This window comes from Piliocolobus tephrosceles, chromosome 9 (genome assembly GCF_002776525.5).
Source record: "Piliocolobus tephrosceles isolate RC106 chromosome 9, ASM277652v3, whole genome shotgun sequence".
NCBI lineage: Eukaryota > Metazoa > Chordata > Mammalia > Primates > Cercopithecidae > Piliocolobus > Piliocolobus tephrosceles.
Window position 1 is genome coordinate 113,541,890 of NC_045442.1, and position 23,650 is coordinate 113,565,539.

The 23,650-nt window shown below is 41.5% G+C and overlaps 1 protein-coding gene across 1 annotated transcript in view; it reads right to left on the reverse strand.

Annotated features, from left to right (window-relative positions):
* Positions 1–2,043: 2,043 nt before the first annotated feature.
* TMEM236 (transmembrane protein 236) overlaps positions 2,044–23,650 on the reverse strand; it is a 46,560-nt gene continuing 24,953 nt past the window's right edge. The window contains exons 3-4 of the mRNA XM_023223125.1: positions 22,492–22,633; positions 2,044–2,775 (exon numbers count right to left, since the gene is read on the reverse strand). Of these exons, the coding sequence (XP_023078893.1) occupies positions 2,192–2,775; positions 22,492–22,633 (726 nt within the window). The 3' untranslated portion in view covers positions 2,044–2,191. The remainder of the gene's footprint in view (positions 2,776–22,491; positions 22,634–23,650) is intronic.

Below are 23,650 nucleotides of genomic sequence, written 5' to 3' on the forward strand. Positions count from 1 at the left end.
CTCAAATCAGAAAGCTGGAAGGTAAGCTTTTAACAACTCTGAGTAGATCTTCTTTTACAGTGTGAGAAAAATCCTAAAACAGAGGGAAAGGGAGACAGGGCGGCAGGGGGAGAGGTATTTGGTGGAGTGTAGAATTAACACAAGGTCAAATTCTCTTTTATTTTTTTTTTTTAGAGGAGTGTCACTCTGTTGCCCAGTCTGGAGTGTGGTGGCATGATCATAGCTTACTGCAGCCTTGACCTCCTCAGCTCAAGCAATCTTCCTGCCTCAGCCTCCTAAGTAGCTGCGACTACAGGTGTAGATCACCATACCCAGCTCGTTTTTGTAATTTTTGTAGAGGTAGGGTCTCTCCATGTTGCCCAGGCTGGTCTCAGACTCCTGGACTCCAGAGATCCACCTGCCTCGACCTCCCAAAGTGCTGGGATTACACGTGTGAGCCACCATGCCTGGCCATATGTCAAATTCTTAAGCTCTTTGTTATCACAGATCATTGAAGAAACTGGCTATATAATCATTACTCTTGCATACATAAGCCTCTCACAAATCTCTCCAGCATCTGAAAATTCCTATCAAATGAACGGCGCTGACTGGGAATATCAGAGAGTGTCCCAACAGGGTGAAAGCAAGTTGCATGACTTCGTATGTAATTATCTTATAACATCAATATATCCATGATATGGTATTACATAAGACACTGATACATTGGCTATTGTATTCGTAAGCTGAACTTTTAATTTTAAACAGGGCTTGTAGTTTGATTATTTATCACAGTATCAAATTCCACAAATAAAATATTCTTTTACTTTGAAATCTCTGTCTTCACTTTATGGCTTTTTAATATGAAATTTTATATTGGTATTATTGATGTACCTTGACTTCATTTTACTAAACAACACTCATATTAGTACTTCAGTACTGGCAACACAGCTAATCCTTAAACTGAGCCAAATATATATTAAAGTGAATTGCTTTTTATGCTGAAATCAATTTATTGAATAAAAGTCCCTTGCCACAATGGAATAAAGAATATAATTACATGTTTGAAGGAAAAACAATTTTCAAATTTTTAAAAAATATAATCTGGCCAGGCGTAGTGGCTCACTCCTGTAATCCTAGCACTTTGGGAGGCTGAGGTGGGTGGATCACCTGAGGTCAGGAGTTCGAGATCAGCCTGGCCAACATGGTGAAACCCCATCTCTACTAAAAATACAAAAATTAGCTGGGCGTGGTGGCGGGCGCCTGTAATCCCAGCTACTTGGGAGGCTGAGGCAGGAGAATCGCTTGAACCTGGGAGACAGAGGTTGCAGTGAGCTGACATTGCACCATCACACTCCAGCCTGGGGGACAAGAGCAAGACATTGTCTCAAAAAAAAAAAAAAAAGAAAAGAAAAAGCTTTATCTAAAAATTATTCAATAATTTCAGGTGTGTTCTTTAAAACTAAATTTACTCAATCAATTCATATAATCCTCTCTATATAAAAGATAAAAATCTTATTCTTGGGCTAACTTGATGGAAAAGCTTCTTAGTTTTTTAAAAGGCTCTATTAAAGAGTATTCTTAGAAAAAGTGTGGTGTACATCAGTGGTCCCCAACCTTTTTGGCACCAGGGACCAGTTTTGTGGAAGACAATTTTTCCACGGTTGGGGGTGGGGGTGAGGGTGGGTTCTGGGATGAAACTGTTCCACCTCAGATCATCAGGCATTAAATTCTTATAAGGAGCGCAAGCTAGATCCCTCGCATACACAGTTCACAACAGGGTTTGGGCTCGTATGAGGATCTAATGCCGCTGCTGATCTGACAGGAGGTGGAGTTCAGGCGGGAACGTTCAGTTCGAGGCTCACCACGTGCTGTGCAGGCTGCTTCCTAACAGACCAGGGACTGGTACTGGGACCATGTTCCAGGGGTTGGGGACCTCAGTATACCTAACTAACTAAAATTAACTGCTAACCCTTTCTAGAAATATCTGAAAGCCAACTTACAAGAATATTACTTTACTTAAATTTAGCACCTTTTGTATATGTAAAAAAAAAAAAAAAAAAAAAAGATATGCTAGAGTTAGTAAAAATGGCTTATTCTCTACAATCTAGTCATTTCCTTTATAGTGCAAAAACCTACACTCCAAGAAAAAATGAAGGATTACAAATGTGCACACAGGTATCACCAAGAGGCCTTACTAGATCCCATTTTCTTTTTAAAATGGAGATATTTCAAAGGCAGAAAAAAACCTGAGTCTGGTGAGGTAATTGAAGTAAATGTACGAGAGAGTCACGAGGATATTTTTACACAGGCCCAGCACGGGTGTGATAGTCCCCAGGGCAATGATTAAACCGAGTCTAACAAAAACAAATGGTAGATCTTGCAGCAGGATGCTCAGGGAATTGAGAAGAGGGTTTTGGGGAGTGAATGTAATTCGAAGGAGAGAAATAAAACTGAATACGTAGACTGGGTATAGCCAGCTTGACTTGTACACTTTGGGGTGACCAGCCACACGCACCATTTCTATCGTGTCAGACCACAGGAGAAAGCTCCATAAGAATAATTCTGCCCGGACATCTCGCCGGGACATCACTTTCAGGATTCCAGAGTCACAGGAGGGCTCCTGGGGTCCTGTGAACATAGACACCTGGCTCCATGTCATGACTCCTGATGGCAGAGACAACTGGGTGCTGTTGGTTGCCTGGGGAGATGCAGCATTTTCTTGACTTTGCCTCACTTGCTCCGTCACCGTTTTTATGTGTTGCAAAGAGCTTGAATGGGTGTGCCCATTTTGGCTACCTGCAATCAACAGATTTATTTACATTTTAGTTTTTAAAATGTATCCATTTTAGCTCAAATGTTATTCAAATTTAAAATTCCATTTAAAGGTGGAATTCTCCATATTCTTTTGCTTTTCACTTAATTTAATTTAATTTTATTTTAAGTTCCAGGATACATGTGTAGGACACGCAGGTTTGTTACATAGGTAAAACGTGTGCCATGGTGGTGTGCTGCACCTGTCAACCCATCACGTAGACATTAAGCCTCACATGCATTAGCTATTTATCCTGATGCTCTCCCTCCCCACATATTCTATTATTTGAGGCCTATTTTACCTATGGAATTTCAAGATAACACTGAAGTAGCATGCTGAAAAAACATAGAGGTGGAGAAGGCTCTTGGTGTCTTGGTATTTTCCTGGATTCAGATCCGAAGTCATTTTTTACCACTCCATAATAACAAACATTATTGGTTTCTAAGCTATACACTTTCACACATTATTATCTCATTTAATCCTCAGAACAAAGCTGAGAAATAGGGATTACTATCCCATTTTACAACTATAGAAACTGGGTCTTATTGGCCGGGCGCGGTGGCTCAAGCCTGTAATCCCAGCACTTTGGGAGGCCGAGACGGGCGGATCACGAGGTCAGGAGATCGAGACCATCCTGGCTAACCCGGTGAAACCCCGTCTCTACTAAAAAATACAAAAAACCAGCCGGGCAAAGTGGCGGGCGCCTGTAGTCCCAGCTACTCGGGAGGCTGAGGTAGGAGAATGGCGTAAACCCAGGAGGCGGAGCTTGCAATGAGCCGAGATCCAGCCACTGCACTCCAGCCTGGGCGACAGAGCGAGACTCCATCTCAAAAAAAAAAAAAAAAAAAGAAACTGGGTCTTGAGAGGTTAAAGAACGCTGATATTCAAATGCAGTTAGTATTGGGCAGAGCTGGAATTCACACCTAGATTTGTTTGACTCCAATTGACAAACTCTTAACTTTATGGCTGCTATTACCTGTCTAGATACAATACATCATGAGTTAATTATAAAACATTCGAGCATAATAAAATCAAATGAATCTAAAAGTCCCCCAATCCAACCCTGTCATTTTGTAAGACAAACACCCTGTCATTTTATAAGAAGGGACTCACAGAGATGATCATACCCCAGATCTCCAGGCATGAAGTTTGGTGCTAAGAAGGAATCCATTGCTTTTTTGTGTGTTTTGTGTGTGTGTGTGTGTGTGTGTGTGTGATAGAGTCTTGCTCTGTCACCCAAGCTGGAGTGTAGCAGCATGATCTCAGCTCACTGCAACCTCCAACTCCTGGGTTCAAGCGACTCTCCTGTCTCAGCACCCCGAGTAGCTGGGATTACAGGTGCACACTACCATTCCTGGCTAATTTTTAGTAGAGACGGGGTTTCCGCGTTGGCCAGGCTGGTTTCAAACTCGTGACCTCAAGTGATCTTCCCGCCTCAGTCTCCCAAAGTGCTAGGATTACAGGCGTGAGCCATGGTAACCGGCCTAGAGGGAATCTATTTGACCACTAGAGATTCCTAGTGAAGAGTGACATGCTGAATCTAAGGTTTTTAAGCTGTTCTTTTGCAAAGATTCTTGAAGTGATCATTAGGATTGGTTAACCTAAAGCATCTCTTCTGTGGCCATGGTCAACACACCAGTGATCTGAATGAAGAAGGCACGTGATGCAACACCATTGTGTGTGTGTGTGTGTGTTCCTCTCTGTGTATACATGGGTGTTGAGGTTGGATTATGTACAAATTCTCAAATCTCAAGACCTAAAACAATGTTGATGGCATTGTTTTTATGCACAGAAGGGATAACGTGTTCTTTTTCAAACATTTATCCACTAAAACACCATTTTGGTTGCTAAGAAATTATCAGGACTTGACAAAGTTTACTCAGCAAACATGCTGAGCTGCCATATGACGTGATAAGACAAAATTTAAAGGGAGTCATTAGACTGAATAGCTCTAAAGGTCAAAGAGACAAAGTCAATAAAAACTTGTTGAAGCGCATGGAGCTGAACATGAAAACATTTTACAATAAATAAATTATTATTGATAACTAATAAAATGCTTGACTACTATAAGTAGGAGTTTGTTTAAAGGACACAATACATTTCTAGTTTCTTTTATACAAGTAACTAATTAGTTTTAAAGTTTAAGTGTGAATTGAGCATTTTTGTAAACTAAAAAGATAATCTAAATTCTTGATGACACATTACTTCCAGTATGAATCATTGATAGGTAAATGTCAGCACCCATGACCTTAGAAACTTCTTTACCAATATTAGAATTCCGTGGCCTGAGTGGGAATCATCTTAATAAATAATACTCAAGTAAGGGAGAAAATTATATAACAATTTATTATTCTTAAATTCATAAAACCATCTTTTTACACTCAGATGCTCATTTGCATCTATTGCACTTCTTATATTATTTAAAAAATTAATATAGAGCCAGGCATGATGGCTCATGCCTGTAATCCCAGCACTTTGGGAGGCCCAGGCAGGTGGATCACCTGAGGTCAGGAGTTTGAGACCAGCCTGGCCAACATGGTGAAACCCATCTCTACTAAAAATTAAAAAATTAGCTGTGAGTGGTGGTGGGCGCCTGGAATCCCAGTTACTCTGGTGGCTGAGGCATGAGAATTGCTTGAACCCGGTAGGAGGAAGTTGCAGTGAGCTAAGATCGCACCACTGCACTCCAGCCTGGGCGACAAGTGAGACTCCATCTCAAAAAATAAAATAAATAAAAATGAATTTAAAAATCAATATAGAAAATATTGCCTTAGAATATGTCATGTCCTAGAGAACTTTTGTTCCCCTCTCTTGATAGGTGAAACTGTCATAATGAAAATCCAAGGCCGGGCGCGGTGGCTCAAGCCTGTAATCCCAGCACTTTGGGAGGCCGAGACGGGCGGATCACGAGGTCAGGAGATCGAGACCATCCTGGCTAACACGGTGAAACCCCGTCTCTACTAAAAAATACAAAAAGCTAGCCGGGCGAGGTGGTGGACACCTGTAGTCCCAGGTACTCGGGAGGCTGAGGCAGGAGAATGGCGTAAACCCGGGAGGCGGAGTTTGCAGTGAGCTGAGATCCGGCCACTGCACTCCAGCCTGGGCGGCAGAGCAAGACTCCGTCTCAAAAAAAAAAAGGAAAATCCAAACGGCTTTGTCAACATTCAGAATACAGTGTGTAATTTGGGCTTTTGAAAGATGATTGCAAATTCAGCATTGTTTCAAAGCCAGGAAGTGGAAACCCCAAAAGTGACACATTAACATTTTTTTAAACAGTCAGTGAGAGTCTGAACATTTTAGATGCTAAGAGCAGCTGCTATGAACGATGAATTCTTAGCTGGAGTTTGGTTTTAATGAGATACATGTGTATGAGGTGAAATTAGGTCTCTGAACTTCGTATCTTTCCACAGCTCAAATTAAATCAGGGGGTACACGGATTCTGCTTCCTCTTTTCAAGTGAGAAGTACTAGAACTATTAACTGGAAAGCTTTGATGGCCTCCCAGGGGACTGGGGAGAGTTAAGGAAGCTGAGAAATCTTTTGGTCATTGGAGGGGACTAGCAAGTACATCTCGGAGCAAAGTACAGGCTCATGGATTTGATGGTATTCCCTTTAGCTCCAGGATGAGTTTTCTCTCCAAATGAGTACTTTCTAAATGTCCACTTAGAGCTGGAATTCTTTTTCCTATTGTTGTTAGTTGTTATTTGTTCTGTGTGGGTAAAACAATATGCACTGGCACAAAATCCATAGAAGACATAAGCATAAAGAGAGAGATCGCCCCACCTCCTGAGAAGCGCACATTGCCCTTTAAAAAGTAAAAATAGCAGCCTCTTCATAGTTTCCCACATCTGATTCTAGTTGCTGAAATGACTTCTGATCATTACTCTGTAAGCTAAATGACCAAGAAAATGTCATTTTGTTAGCAGACAAGAGGCTAAGTAGGCAATTGTAACATACTTTACTTAGTTGTTTATTTATGGATTTATTTTTACCTCTAACTTTTTCCCCAAAAGTTTTGAACACCCAAAAGGGGGAAAAACAAAACAAGGCACACAATAACAATTCAGTAGTGAGGCATTTTCTAGAGTGTGCATTCCTCTTGTGAAGAGAACAGGAAAACAGTATGTTATCCAAATAAAAACAGATGCAGGTACAGTGGCTTATGCCTGTAATCCCAGGACTTTGGAAGGCCAAGGCTGGGGGATCACTTGAGGCCAGGACTTCCAGATCAACCTGGCTAACGTGGTGAAACCCGTCTCTACTGAAAATACAAAATATTAGCCGGGCACATTGGTGCAGGCCTGTAATCCCAGCTACTCAGGAGGCTGAGGCAGGAGAACTACTTGAACCCAGGAGATGGAGGTTTCAGTGAGCCGGGATTGCACCACTGCACTCCAGCCTGGATAACAGAGTGAGACTCCATCTCCAATAACTAATTAATTAATAAAAGAGAGAAGAAAAGAAAAAGGAATCACAAAGAAAAGCACCTAAAAACATCCAGGAAGAAAGCTGATGCTAAAAATGCATTCATTAGACTCCGAACGGCCTGTAATGAGCAAATACGAGAGTATCGTACCAAGCCTGGGCTAGACACTGGCAAATGGCGTCCCAGATAGCATGGAAGTAGTTCCTAGCTTCGTGACTCTGAGTCTCCTACACTCACACCAATAAATACGGAATAATAAATGGTGGCCGGGCTGTAAAGGAAAGTAAATTCTGTGATGAGAGATAACCAAAGGGGATTCACTGGGGAGTCAAAGGAGGCTCGTCTGAGAGGTGACAGTTAAGCAGAGATAGGAAGCATGAGTAGGAATTGATTCAGTGAGGAATGGAAAAAAGAACTTGCAGGTAGTGGGAATGGCCTGTGTAAATATCCTTCAGCTAGCATGAACTGAAAGAAAGGAGTTTGGTGAAAGGTGGGGGATGCAGAGAGGAAGTGGGAGAGGAAAAGAGCTGGTGACTATTAAGAACTTTCTACGTATCAGGCACTGTTCCAAACCCTTTATATGCTTTAACTCACTTATTAAAACCCTATGGTTTTCCCGTTTTATCTTACTTTATGTTATTTTAGAGACAGAGTCTTGCTCTGTGGCCCAGACCGGAGTGCAGTGGCACAATCATAGCTCACTACAGCCTCCAACTCCCAGACTCAAGCGATCCTCCTGCTTCGGCCTCCCAAATAGCTGAGACTACAGGCTTGCACCACCATACCTGACTAATTTTTTTTTATTTTTACTTTTAATAGAGACATGGATGACTTGCTATGTTGCCTAGGCTGCTCTCAAACTCCTGCACCCAAGTGATCCTCCTGCCTCAGCCTCCCAACACACTGAATTACTACAGGCATGAGCCACTGTATGCCGCCTATTTTCCCATTTTAATGATGAGTAAACTGAGGCACAGAGAGATTATGTACTATTTCCAAGGTCACACAGCTAGCTAGTAGAAAAAGCAGAACTTGAGTCCCAAACCCTTAACCCTTGTACCACACTCTCTGTGGCAGAGACAGATTATAGAGAGTCCTATGGTCCAGGATAAAAGTTTTGGATTTCTTTCTAAGTTTATTAGGTTGGAGCAAAAGTAGCTACTTAGAGGCAAATATGAGGCAGTAGAATGAAGACACAGAAGTCAGCAGAGGCAGCTGATGTGCAAAGAGATTGTTACCAGTTCACATCAGTCAAAGCATAATTACTCAGAAACAAACATGGCTAGTCTTAATTAACAAGCACCCAAATCTATTTCTCCTGAGGGGAAAATGGTTAGAGAAATCTAAAAACGAATGATGTAGGCATAACACTGAGAAAACTATCTGGAGCAGAAGAAAATTACCAGTCCTTTTAAAATGATTTCTGAAAAAATATGCAGCACACAAAGCACCGGTAGTCATCATAATTTCAGAGGACAAGAGGAAAAAGGCAATAAATTAAAATACACCTCAAGGTAAATTAGAAACACTGTTATTTATTTATTTACTTATTTACTTTAGAGACATGGTCTCACTCTATTGCCCAGGCTGGAGTGCAGGGGCACAGCCATAGCTCACTGCAGCCTCAAGCTCCTGGGCTCAAGCAATCCTCCTGCCCCAGTCTCCCAACTAGCTGGGACTGCAGGCTCACTCATTCATCCATTCATTTATTCACTGTCTCAAACACTTAGAATGTCTAAGATCCTGTACTAGGAATTGTGGAAGACACAACAATCAATAGATAAGATTCTCACCCTTCTAGCAGCTTCCATTCAAATACAGCACTCTGGACTAAACCTTAGAAAGCAGAGCTTCAACTTCATCATTTATTTATTTATTTATTATTTTTGAGACACAGTCTTGCTCTACCCAGACTGGAGTACAGTGGTACAATCCTGGCTCATTGCAGCTTTGATGTCCTGGGCAAATGTGATCCTCCCACTTCAGAATCCCAAGTAGCTGGGACTACAGGCACGCGCTATGACTCCTGGCTCATTTTTTAATTTTTTGTAGAGATGGGGGTCTCACTATGTTGCCCAGGCAAGTCTTGAACAACTGACCTCAAGCAATCCTTCTGCCTCAGCCTCTCAATGCTCTGGAATTACCGGCATGAACCTCCACACCCAGCTAAACACTGTTATTTTGACATACTCTCACTGAGGTAGGGAAGACAAGTAATATTGCCAAGCAATAAATGATGACATGGGACATCTACCTCACAGGTCGGTTCTAATGAAGGAATATGTCAGTATCTGTAAAGCACTTAAAAATAGTGTTTGGCATATAGAATGATCATTTATGTGTTAAATAAATAAAAAGTAGCAATAGTGAAATAATTTATTGTTTTAAATTAATTGGGACAGAATAGAATATATTAGAATGCAGTAAATAGTAAGAGTGACTATAATTTAACTTTGGCTATAGTTCCACTATAACTCATTATCTGGTATATGAGGGGAGGTCACAAGTTTGAGAAACACTGTCACACTACAGAGACTAAAGAAGATCATGAGTTTAATTCTCGTATTTGCCTGTTCACAGATGTGAGCCACCATGCCCAGCCCACTGGATGGTTTAGAGATCATTTTCCCCTCTACTGCTGCTTTACAGACTTATCTAACACTGGACAAGTCTTGCTAAAATCTTAATATTATCCATTTTTAAATATTCTATTTTTAAATATTGAAAAAATGTTCCCATTTAAAATTCCTAATCTTCAGTTTTTCAATCATATTGTGGTCCTCCTCCCCAAGAGATACATGGTTAGACTAAAAAATGTTATTTAATTTATAATATATTTTATACAAAAGTAATTATATTTATGTGACTTATGATATATATTTCTAGATATATTTTACTCAAAATATATAATATAAAAATAAATGCATGCTGAATCCTTCATGTTCTGTTATTCTTATCAATGTCCTTGAAACGTTTATTTATTTTATAATATATATAAAAATAATATACTATTGGATATTTGTAAAGAAAATATATACAGTAAGGTAAAATGTCAAGATGCATATAGTTATCTCATTGCCAAAGAGAAATAATCCTACACTTTGAAATGGTTTGAAATGCCTCTACCCGTATTTCCTCCTTTACTCCAAATACTCAGGAGTTTTAAGTGCTTGGATACAGACAGGAGCTAGCAATCCCAGCAGGAGCTGGATGACAAAAACTGATGCCTAATGGATTAAACCTGAGTCATTGCATTCTGAAGAACCTCCGTCAGCCCAGTTTATGCATATTTACTAGTGTAGTTTAAGAGCCCTGGAGCGTCTAGACCAGGAGCTCCCCAAAAGGCAGCGTCTGCCTGTTTCTGCTCAGCTTTGTACCCCCAGCACCGGTGGAGTGCCTGGTATTGGTATGGCACAGATCCACCATAAAGATTTGCTGAATAAAAGTGGGAGGAACCTCTTTTCTGGAATCTATTAGCATGAGGGAGCAATGAGCATCCTGGGGGAAAAACCTGCACTAAGGCAAGGAAGACAAAGCATGAAAGCTCGGCCCAACCATTGACTCTGGTTCCTACAGAGTCAATGGGTAAAATGTGGAGCTCTGCACAGAGTCTACCACTCAGATGCCCTTCTGGCCCAGTCCTGGAGGGAGCCCCTTAAGCAAGGCCATGAGGATTGATTCCACTAACGCACCCTGGAAGACATCAGAAGCACCTGGCAGCACAGGCTGGGGACCTGCATAGCTCAACAGTAAGAGAGGATGTAATGCGATATCAGGTCCCACAGAGGGTGCCAGCGCAGTCTGGCATGGCACAGTCCGCAGTGCTTGGGCAGACAGCACCAACAGCAGCAGCAGTGCTTCAAAGCATGCCAGAGACCATCCAGGCACCAGTAGCATCAGGGGTCACAAGGCAGGAGGAAGAAAGGGCATGTTTTAATCCATTTTCATGCTGCTGATAAAGACATACCCAAGACTGGGAAGGAAAGGAGGTTTAATTGGACTTACAGTTCCACATGGCCAGGGAGGTCTCACGATCATGGCGGAGGGTGAAAGGCACTTCTTCCATGGCGGCAGCCAAAGAGAATGAAGAAGACGCAAAAGCGGAAACCCCTGGTAAAACCCATCCGATCTCATGAGGCTCATTCACTATCGCAAGAATAGCATGGGAAAGACTGACCCCCCGTGATTCAATTACCTCCCCTGGGAACCTCCCACAACACGTAAGAATTCTGGGCAATACAATTCAGGTTGAGATTTGGGTGGCGACACAGCCAAACCCTATCAGGGCAGATGTGTGATTTCAAGAAGATTGTGTTTGTGATCTCATAAGAAGAAGTCCCTGAGAACCTCCAGCTCACCCATCTACCCACCTACCCACCTATGCACACACATCCAGAAACAGAAGGATTTAGGGTCCCAAAATAGCAAGTGGAAGCAGAGCATGAGAAAAGTGGTGTTCTTCTAGATAGGACCTTACTATTAGTATACATACGATGTCAACAACAAATGATCAAGAACATCAGCTAAGCCAGTGACTTATGCTTGTAATCTCAGCACTTTATGAGGCTGAAGCAGGAGGATCACTTGAGCCCAGGAGGTTGAGCCTGCAGTGCACTGTGATCATGGCACTGCTCTCCAGCATGGACAACAGAGTGAGACATTCTCTCAAAAAAACAGAAGAGAAAAAGAACATCCACACATTATGCAGGTGATCAGCTCTTTGACCTAAGATATGAAAATGCAAATATTGAAAATCAGTGACCTATGCCTTTAATTTCAAACTGGGGCCATAAGCTTTTCTTGGTCCATAATAATATGGAACACAAGGCTTGGTATTATAAAGTAACACATGCTAAATTCTTTTATTCCCTTATTCCTATCAGTCTTCCTGAAATATTTGTTTCCAAAGTATTCTGTGACTTACAAGTGTCTCATTTAATATACTAAAATTATTCACAATTATTTTGACCACTTAGAAAGAAAAAAAAAACAATTTAATGCCAAATTGTTAAAATCATATAAAGCTGTCAAAATCAAAGGGAGCCTTCACTGAAAATTTTGATAGCACCTGACATTCTACATCTGTTGGCACCCAACTCACTCCAATATAGCTTTTGGCCCAATCTCATGTGTAATCCAGACAGCTGGCACTTCATTAGAAGATATAAATCAGAAATTCTACCCTTCTCTTACCCCAGTCTAGTAGATGGCCACTTATTTCTTGAGAAGAGGAAAAAAAATCCTAGAACTAATATACTTTCCTGAAACTTCCTTCTTCTAAATAGCAAAGGGAGGGTAGGAAAGGAAATACCCTCCCCAGTTTGGCCCCGGACACAGTGTTCCTCCTACTCACCCCTGAGCACATTGCAAAATAACACATTATGGAAATCCAGCTCACACTCGGGGCTCATCTTGTATAATAAGCTATTTCTTAAAAAGGACTAAAGAGGAACTCAAAATGCCATTCATTTTATTCAGAAAAAAAAAGCTGCATCCTTTGTGGGTTTTTTTTTTTTGTTTTTTTGTTTTTTGTTTTTTTTGTTTGTTTGTTTTTTTTTGGTTTGTTTGCTTGTTTTTGTTTTTTTGTTTTTTCCTTTTAACCTCTATGACATCTCTTACATACTATTTGGTTAAAGTGCCATGAGTCACATTTCAGGAAAATTTGGAAAGCCAGTTCCCTTAAGAATTTGGATTGACCTGTGCTTGGATTGACCTCTCTGCTTTTAACCTGATATTTATGATAGCTCCTAGTACTTTCTACAGTAAGGGGTTCTCAGAGTGGGCATCAGAATCGATGGCAGAACTGTAAAAAATTACAGATGCCAGGTTCTGTCTTCCAGCCTGTTGAACGGTAGGTAGAGCTCATGCATATGGATTGCAAAGACACTATGATGATCTCTGGTGGAAATCCATGGCTAAGAATCCCTGTATTTGTGATAACCAGTGGCCCTTGATTCAATGGCAATAGCTTCGATGTTCAATAAAAATTATCGTTGGCATTCATTTACAGAAATTACATTTTAGTAAGTCAATACCAAGAAGAAATAACTCAGAGAGAAACGGTTCCTTTTCCTTCTTCCTTCCTGCTCTGCAAACCCCCAAACCTGGGTCAGTCCTAACGCTTCTATCTTTTCAACCTGCCAGGCCCAGATTTCTGAACCTCAATGAGAAAAAACATATCATCTGGATCGACCGCAGAACAAATTCCTGGTTCCAGTTTGTGCTGCACACTCAACACCACTCATCCATCTGTCTCCCTGTCTCTAGCCCACTTCATCTCCATTCCCCACAGCAGTTACCCCAGAGCGTCCCCCTTTCTTGTGGGTCCTCTCCCTTCCACCCATCTCCATTGTTCTCAGCAGAAAATTTGCTTCCTATTTCATGAAGAAATTGGGGCATTATCTGGCGTAAATTCCCCTTGCTTTCTCCCTATCCACCCCTATTATTTTCCCAATTGTCAATCATCCGGGAATTGCTAATTTTAAAAATTAGTAGTGCCTGGGCCTCACTCCAGAAAATTATGATTTCATTAACCGGGTGCATCCTAGACATCCAAACTTTCACATTTCCTTGGTTGATTTTAATGTACAGCCAAGGGTAAGAAGCACTGCTCTTAATCAGAGATATAAATCAGGGTCTCTCAACGAAGTTTCCTTTTTTAAAATCCAAATATGCCTAATCCCATCCCCAGAGATTCTGATCCAGTTCATCTGGGGCAGCTGTGCTTGGCACTGATATTTTTAAAGAACTCTATTAAGTGCTTTTTTATATGTTGGAAATACCGGAAGAAATACAACAGAAACAGATGTCTAAAAACTTTGCCAGCTCAGGTAAATAAACATGTTGGTTATCTTGTCTAATTTATTGGTTACTTATAAATTAACCAATTTGTACCCTATAGATAATTCAATTTTTCTTCATTAAACATTTAAATGTTAACTGCTTTGGGAAAATAATTGGTAAATAATTTTTACTTGTAGTGCAAAAAAGACTTTTTAAGCATAACTACACCATACAGAAATACTAATAGCTTGGATGACATCAAAATTTTAAATTCCCTATATGAGAAACACCATAGTAAAATTAAAAGGCAAATGAGAACCCTGAAATATACACTACACCTATGACAGGCAAAACTTAACATCTTCACTATTTATAGAACTCATGATTCAGTAGAAAAAAAAAAGGAAGTAAAAGAAGAAGAAGAAAAGAAAAGAAAAATGGCCATACCAACAGAAAAACAGATCAAGGACCTAAATATATGATTTAAAAAAAAAAACTACAAATTGCCAAAAAACCTATGAGAAGATGGCAAACACAACTACTACTTTAAAAAGCAAATTATAAAGGTGGTAAGGTACTATTTTGCCTATGCCTATGATACTATTTTGGAAGAGAAGAAATGGAATAAATTTCCACTGTTGCAAGGTTGTAAGGTTAAGGAGAAACAGGTATTTCCTTACATTGCTATTTAGAGGGTAAGTTCTTTAGAGGGAACAGTTTAACTACACATATCACGAACCTTAAAACCTTGCATGGACTTTGAGCCAGAAGTTCTGCATCTAAACATTTGACCTAAGGAAATAAATAATCATCTATACTGCTGAGGTGCCTGCAGGCACTGACTCAAGTTTCTGGTATTAAAAGACCACGCAGAAGGCATTGGATGAGGGCCATTGGGAGCAGATTTATTTGAAAGCCTTACCCTGCCAACATCATACCCAGAACCTCTCGCTGATGTGATAGTGGAAACTGCCTCCTTTGCAGGGCGCTGAGGTTTTCCACTCAAATAGCCCGTTGACCTCACCTCTAGCCAGCCATCTCTGAACATGCAGCTCTCCCTAATGCGGCCAAACCCCTCTTGCCACACCACACGGTACATATGATCCCTTTATGGGCCCCTCTACATTCCCAGCATGTGTAGCCAGTCCCTAGTAGTTACTTTCTTCTGGCAGTGTTCTTGCTGAGGAGTCTGGGCATGAGCAGATGCTCCAGGTCTTCTGAGGACATTCTGCAGTCATCATCCTGATATCATTCGGCTCCCATCCAGAGGCAGTTAACTCTCTCCATACCCAGCTTCTGTTTTGCCAGTCACCTCACTGAGAGGTTTCTGACTCCTACACGTAGCACAGGGCGCTTTAAACACAGCCCACCTGCACTACACATGGCACGTGCTTTAACGTGACTTGTCTGCCCTGCCCAACTCAAAAGCTCATCGCCTTACGCATTCTAACCATATCCTTGTCCTTCTCAACCCTTTTACTTCTGAACGAGACTTGTAATAGCAGGGTTTATCATAGCTAAAAACTGGAACAAATCTAGTTGTTCAACAACTGGGGATCTGCTAGCTATATTATCATGGTTCATTAACATAATGGAATATAATTCCACCAATAACACCTTCTACACAATAGAAGACGTAATAATGAGGCTGGGCACAGTGGCTCACACTTGTAGTCTCAGCAGTTTGGGAGGCGAGGTGGGTGAATCATTTGAGGTCAGGAGTTCAAGATCAGCCTGGCCAACATGGTGAAACCCCATCTCTACTAAAAATACAAAAATTAGAGGGACATGGTGGTGCACGGCTGTCGTCCCAGCTACCTGGGAAGCTGAGGCATGAGAATCACTTAAGCCCAGGACCAGAGGCTGCAGTAAGCAGAGATCATGCCACTGCACTCCAACCTGAGCAACAGAGCGAGACTGTCTCTAAAACAAAACAAAATAAAACAAAAAGAAGATGTAATAATGAGAATGATGCCCACACATTAAGAAAAAAAAAAGAGTTGCAGAATAGGTTTTCTTAATAGATGGATGTACATCAAGATGCTATCCAGTTATAAATTTCTAGTTTGTAGGGTTATGGTTCGTTTACCTTTTCTTTTTCATTTACCTCTATTTTATAACTTTTTAAAATGAGTATGTGTTCTTTTGGAAAAATGAAACATTAGAAAGAAAAAATTCAACATGGCATGTTAAAAACATTATCTGTTTTTCAAAGGTGTTGAGCCTCAAGCCAGTGTGTACCCCACCAAGATGGGTCACTCTGCCTTCAAAGCTGAAATTGCCCAGAGCAGCAGTAGCAGTCATGAGACCCTAGATGGTGGCTCACTCTGCCTCCAGGTGGTGCAGTCATGACCGCCAGGGAGCTGGGCCTGGAGAGAGAGTTGGCAACCTATCTATCTCTCCGCAGAAATGGTAGCGTCCTAGAAACAGGTATGGTTACAACGCTAAATGAAGCCCTAGATTAATGATTTTTAAACATTTAGCAGAGGAACCTTTTTTTTCTCCCCCAAATGAAATCTCACATAAAACATCAACACTTAAACACACAAAAACATTGTTGATCGCGATGAAGCTCTCCCTTCTCCCAAACACACACACACAACACACACACACACACACACACACATGCACACATGCATTCAAATTTTCTTCCCTTTTTTTTTTTTTCTTTTGAGACAGAGTCATGTTCTGTCACCCAGGCTGGAGCGCAGTGGTGCCATCTCAGCTCACTGCAACCTCCGCCTCCTGGGTTCAAGCGATTCTTCTGCCTCAGCTTCCCCAGTAGCTGGGATTACAGGCGCCTGCCACCGCGGCTCACTAATTTTTTGTATTTTTAGTAGAAATGGGGTTTCACCATGTTGGCCAGGCTGGTCTCAAACTCCTGACCTCAGATGATCCCCCCACCTTGGCCTCCCAAAGTGCTGGGATTACAGGTGTGAGCCACTGCGCCTGGCTGCATGCAAATTTTCACAGTTACTCTTGAAGTGACATTATAGGTTTCTGAAATGACAAGTTAATGAACAGTAGTCGGTATTAAGAAGGCAACTTGCCTCCCAGCACCAGGTTTGCTGATTCAAGGTGTGAAATCCAACGAAGCTTAGTTTCGATATAGGAGTTAAGAAGAAGTTATTCAGGCAGATAGTGGGGGTAGGGGAGTCCTTGGAAAGGTTTTCCTTTTAATGAAAAGCACCCCCAAATCACTTTCTTTTCTAACAAAGAGCAGCCTGTAAAATCGAGCTGCAGACACAGACAAGCAAGCTGGAAGCTTACACGGGTGACTGCCGGCTGCTGTGCCAATAGGAAAAGGCCACCTGGGACTAGGCATGGTCAAAATGGTGGCTCCATCTTCCTTCTGTTTGTCAGTTGCGTGTACAGCGAAGAGCGGGCAACATGGCACCAGCCAACTGGAAAGCCTATTTGCATAATAAGATTAGGGTGGGGTGACCAGCCTTTTCTGGGCACTATGTAAACATCATGTCCAGTCCAACCAATCTGTGAGCCCTATGTAAATCAGACACCACCTCCTAAAGCCTGTCTATAAAACCCAGTGCACTCTGTCATGGGCCGGAATTCCCATTGAGGAGCTCCTCTGTCTCGAAAGAGAGAGAGCTGCTCTCCTCTCTTTCTTTCTTTTTTTTTTTTTTTTGAGACAGAGTCTTGCTCTGTCGCCCAGGCTGGAGTGCAGTGGCCGGATCTCAGCTCACTGCAAGCTCTGCCTCCCGGGTTCACACCATTCTCCTGCCTCAGCCTCCCGAGTAGCTGGGACTACAGGCACCTGCCACCTCGCCCGGCTAATTTTTTTTGTATTTTTAGTAGAGACGGGGTTTCACCGTGTTAGCCAGGATAGTCTCCATCTCCTGACCTCGTGATCCGCCCGTCTCGGCCTCCCAAAGTGCTGGGATTACAGGCTTGAGCCACTGCGCCCGGCTGCTCTCCTTTCTTTTGTCTATTAAACCTCCGCTCCTAAACTCACTCCTTGTGTGTGTCCATGTCCTTAATCTTCTTGGCGCGAGATGATGAACCTTGGGTATTTACCCCAGACAACAACACTGCTTCATTTTCACTTCCCAACATGGCCATTTGCTACATACACACCTTAGTTCTTGGAGGCCCAACCTTTCTCCTACGTAGAAAACGTTCTTTACCATGTCTACCTATAAGCTCCTGCAAATCCAAGATCTTCCCTTTAGTCTTTTCTTACCTTCAACACCTTAGATAAAATGAAGTTTTCCTTCATCTGTGGCACCATAGTCCTTTAGCTATTATAATCTATTGTACCACTTTGTACAATAGAGTGTCTGGCCTGGGCTGCAAGTCCTATTCAAATGAATCTCGAAGGCAGGACTGAAAACTCCCTCTGTAATCATGGACACTTTCATGGGTCTGTTTGCACCCACTGGTTTCGATGGGGGTTAAGGAATCTAGGTGGTGATAGGCAGAGGACTCTAATGGTGGCCAAGAATGAGGTTCAGACAATACAGCTAAGCCTGATTTGAGGACCTATGAGACCCCCATGAAGAAAAGCTGCCTCAAAGAAAGAGTCTGGCTCTGCCACATTCAGCCACAAGGTCTATAAGTGCGAGGGGAAGTGGTGGTTTGCAGGGGAGTAGAATGGCCGTTATCTGAAATCACTGAAGCCCAGCCAATCTGTTGGTACATATACACTCTAAGGGCTAAACCTTGTTGTTTCCAAGCAAAAACAGTTATTCTAGTGCTCTGTTTGAGACCTCCTTAGAAAACTAGAACTCAGTGGCAGGAAGCCAATATTCCCACTAGCAGAAGAAAGGAAGTCAATCTAAAGCACCAGCAGCACATCCATCAATATCCCAGACACAAGCAACAGCAACACCAACAGCATTTAGAGCAGAGCCAAGCAGGAGTGTAGAAAATAGCAGACACCGAGGGGTTTGCACATGAGAGTAAGAAACTGAGTGTAAAGCAGATGCAGCAGTGTCGCCAGCGGTCTAGACCAACAAATAAGGGCGCAGGAGACCCACCGTGTGTCTGGTGTAAAATGGGAGCAGCAGGTGGGCACAGTGGCTCACGCCTGTCAACCTAGTGCTTTGGGAAGCCGTGGCAAGCAGATCACTTGAGGTCAGGAGTTAGAGACCAGCCTGGCCAACAGGGTGAAAACCCATCTCTACTAAAAATACAAAAATTAGCCGGGCATGGTGGTGCCCTCCTGTATTCTCAACTACTTGGGAGGGTGAGGCAGGAGGATCACTTGAGCCCAGGATGCAAAGGCTGCAGTGAGCTGAGATTGTACCACTGCACTCTAGCCTGGGCACCAAAGCGAGACTCCGTCTCAAAAAATTAATTAATTAATTAATTAATTAAATGGGAGCAGGAAGAAGACAGTGAAGAAGAGGAGATGGAAGTCCTCTTCTTCCACAGGCTATTCTTTGTATTCTTATTATTTGTGCACGTGACTGGGGATTGGCATTCCTAGGTACGACATACATCTGTGAGATTGCCACGCTGCAGAGATCCACACATCAGAAAAATGCTCCCATACACGACGCAATCTCCATGAAACGATGCAGTTAGAAGCTGCTGCATGATAATTACTTGATACTGAGAAATTTCCACTGGTAATAGGAGGTTAGTAAAAAGGATCCCTTGGTCCAGTGAAGACTGTTTTAAGCATAAGCATATTTCATCTGCAGAATAACTTTTATTTAAAATTTTTGAAAAGGAAAAGCTACACAAAGATAAAAGTTCTGTAGCTTGGTATGAAGATGGTTAGGATGCTGTAAGAGTGTCCATAAATCCATGCACTGTGGATGATGTTAGTTTCATCTAATGTTAAGTCCAGACTGCTACTAGCTAACAGACATGAATGCATTTCTGACTATCTGGAAAGAGCAAAGAACATATTCACTTTTCCCACGTTCCTGAAGGGAGTCAAATTATTCTAGATCTTGTTCATCCCCCACCTCTAGTCAATTTTTTTAATTTGCAAGTACCACCACCTGTAGTGAAACCATATTTATGGTATATTTGCTTAGGTTCAGAATTATGTATTTAAGATTTACACATTAATGTATTTATATATTAATTCATGTTCCAAGGAATAAATGATAAAACCTCATGGATTCAAAAATTACATAATTTATATCATTAATCTCATGTTAAAATCAGTGTAGGAGACTATTTGGGTTCGAGGTTTGCATAAAAATTAAAAGTATGCATCGTTCATATTTATGAAGGCATTTCAAGTGACTGCTAGTTTTTTTAAGTGTGAATTTATTAAATGGCTGAACTATCAAATCAGACACTAATCTTCCTAAATTTGGATGGAGAACAGCTCAAGAAGAAGGCTCTTCAAGTGAGAAGCAGTTGTACAAAATGTTCTAGAGTCTTCTGCCCCAGATCTACTTCTTTTTTGTCTTATTTCAGTTCTCAGTGTCATTGTTGAAGTTATGGATACAAGGAAAATTCCCCTTTAAAAATCCAACTAATGGTTGGCCACGGTGGTTCACACCTGTAATCCCAGCACTTTGGGAGGCCAAGGTGGATGGATCACCTGAGGTCAGGAGTTCGAGACCAGCCTGGCCAACATGATGAAACCCCACCCTCACTAAAAATACAAAAATCAGCCACACATGGTGGTGCATGCCTGCAATCCCAGCTACTCGGGAGGCTGAGGCGGGAGAATTGCTTAAACCCAGGAGGCAGAGGTTGCAGTGAGCAGAGGTCACGCCACTGCATTCCAGAGCAAGACTCCATCTCAAAAAAAAATAAAAATAAAAATAAAAAGTTCATCACTAACAAAAATAAAATGCCATTAACTTATTCCCGAAAAGATACATGTGTCTTTCTTTTTTAAAAAGACCTTTAAACTTGCACAGGAAATTTATATTAATATAGAAAATACAGAGTCATCAGAAACCATCCAATTTAAAGCTGGTTGCAGGTGTGCACACCTAGAATCCCAGCTACTCAGGAGGCTGATGCAGGAGGATCTCCTGAGCTCAAGAACTCTAGATCAACCTAGGCAACACAGCGAGACTCCAGCTCAAATTAAAAAAAAAAAAATCAAATTTAAAAATAGATTTGAATTTTTAAGGAATCTAGAGATGTAGCAAAGGATTTGGAAATTCCCAACTCTCCTGAGTTTAAGACAAATAATCCTGACTCTGGAGGGCAGATGTGACTTAGGTGGGCTTTCCGCTCACCAGATGGCCCCAACTGCCATCTTATCAACCTACATGTCACCTGTGTTATGTTAGACATAACAGACCGTCATCTCCCTCCCAAGGAAGAAGTAGAAAGTGACAGGCTCAGATTCTGCAATTTCCTAGTGGCCTTCACCTCAGTTTTGCTTTCCACCTGAGCAGCAAGAGTGACTGGAAGCTACTGGTATCTGACTGATAAATGACTGACAGGCTCCAGTGGTGACCCCGTCACTCTGAAGCTGTCTCCTGAGCCTCACTCAGTTGACTCCCATTCACCCCATCAGAAAACAACTGACAAACTTTACCCATTTCAAATGCACAACATGACAAAATCTTAGCCACAAGGTAGCTAGCATACAAATATTGCCAATTAAACAAAGATACTACCACATGAAATTTAATGAAAGTTGGAGTAATTTATGACTAAATAAATAAACTACTCTGTTAACAAAATACCTTTTTGTAAGGGCCAATCTGTATTTCGTTCAACTCATCACTTTGGAGGAGATGTGGCATATCTTGTTGGGTTTTCTTTAAATTTTATTTTTTTTATAGGGATGGCATCTTGCTATGTTGCTCAGGCTGGTCTCAAACTCCTGAGCTCGTGCCACCTTCCCATCCTGGCCTCCCAAAGTGCTGGGATTACAGGCGTGAGCCACCACACCCAGCCATAGCTTGGTTTTATTAGTGCGATCTTTGGCATTTTTATAATTCACAATTAAAAACACATAATTGGGGAGGGGGGAGGGACAGCATTAGGAGATATACCTAATGTAAATGATGAGTTAATGGGTGCAGCACATCAACATGGCACATGTATACATATGTAACAAACCTGCACGTTGGCACACGTACCCTAGAACTTGAAGTATAATTTTAAAAAAAACACACATAATTATCTAGGACATAACTACCATAGTCATATTAATTCCTGTAGTAAAAGTCTCCAAACTAAGCTTTTTATTAATTCATTTAAACATATGGTTTAAGAGACTTCCTAGAAAAATATACATCTAAATAATTTACTTGGATAATTTCTTGCTGGAATAAACATTAAGGTTTTTGGTATTAACTATTTGATAATTTTTAATTTATCAGTACTACCAAAATGCAGATAGGAAACAAAAGCAGCTGCCTAGCTATCAAGGTAGATTTAAAACTAATTATGTTTAGATATCTTCGTTTACAGTCTTCTATCAGCAATGTTGGCCCTAAGAAAAGGTATCCTTAAACATGTTGTCACATAACAGAGGGGCAGAAAGGTGAAAGACATATCAAACTTTAAAAAATATTCATATTTAAAAGAACACTTACTCTTTTGACTCCCTCTAAGAGGATATATCCTGAGTTTTTCAATAATATCAACCACGATCAGGGATAGCAGAACCAGAGACACGGGTAGGTCAGGTAACATATCAGGTAAGACTTCAGCGGACCCATTAATGCTCTTTTGAACCTGTTTAGAGAAAACCATTCAGAAGCATTAAATTATTGTGCTTTCTTTGCTCAAAATGCTTTCAAGAGTCTGAATGCAGCACTAAATTAATTATAATTATATTTACTAAAAACTAGAAGGTTGGTTTTTAACTTGTCAGGTTTTAAACTCCACAAGGTATTGAACCATTTCTAAAGCCATCATAAAGACTCATATCAATGGAAGCCTATTTTCAGCTAAAGACAGACCTTGGTAAATGCATGTAAAAATACAGTAGTGGGCTCCCTGTAATATTGAAGGGGTAACTCCTTCCAACTCTACTGCTGAGCAGAGTTTCTAAGAATCCAGTCTCAAAGAGGTAAGGGAACAAATATTAATATTTAGAATCTTCCAAGAAGACAGAACTCAGATAATTTCGGCTAGACTTTGGGATACGTCCTTTGCCTGCTTAAAGTGTTTACAAAAAGCTATGGCAAGGCCAGGTGTGGTGGCTCACACCTATAATCCCAGCACTTTGGGAGGCCAAGGTGGGAGGATTGCTTGAGCCCAGGAGCTCGAGACCAACCTGAGCAACAAGGCCCATGTCTATGAAAAATGTTAAAATTAGCTGGGTGTGGTGTCACACAGCTTTGGTTTGAGCTACTCGAGAGGCTAAGGTGGGAGGATCGCTTGAGCCCAGGAGGTTGAGGCTGCAGTGAGCTGTGATTGTGGCACTGCACTCTAGCTTGGGTGACAGCGCAAGACCCTGCTCCACCAAAAAACAGAAAGAAAAACAAACCACAATAACAAAAAACTATGGAAAGCATTGTATTAATGATGAAATATTGAAAGTTTTCCCTCTGAAATCAGGAATAAGACAAAGATGCCACCATGGCCATTTCTGCTCAACATTGTCCTGGAGGTCTTAGCCAGGGTAATGGGCCAGAGAGAGAAATAAACAGTGTAGGCTGGGTGCTGTGGCTCACACCTGTAATCCTGACACTTTTGGGAGATGAGGCGGGTGGATTGCCTGAGGTCAGGAGTTGGAGAACAGCCTGG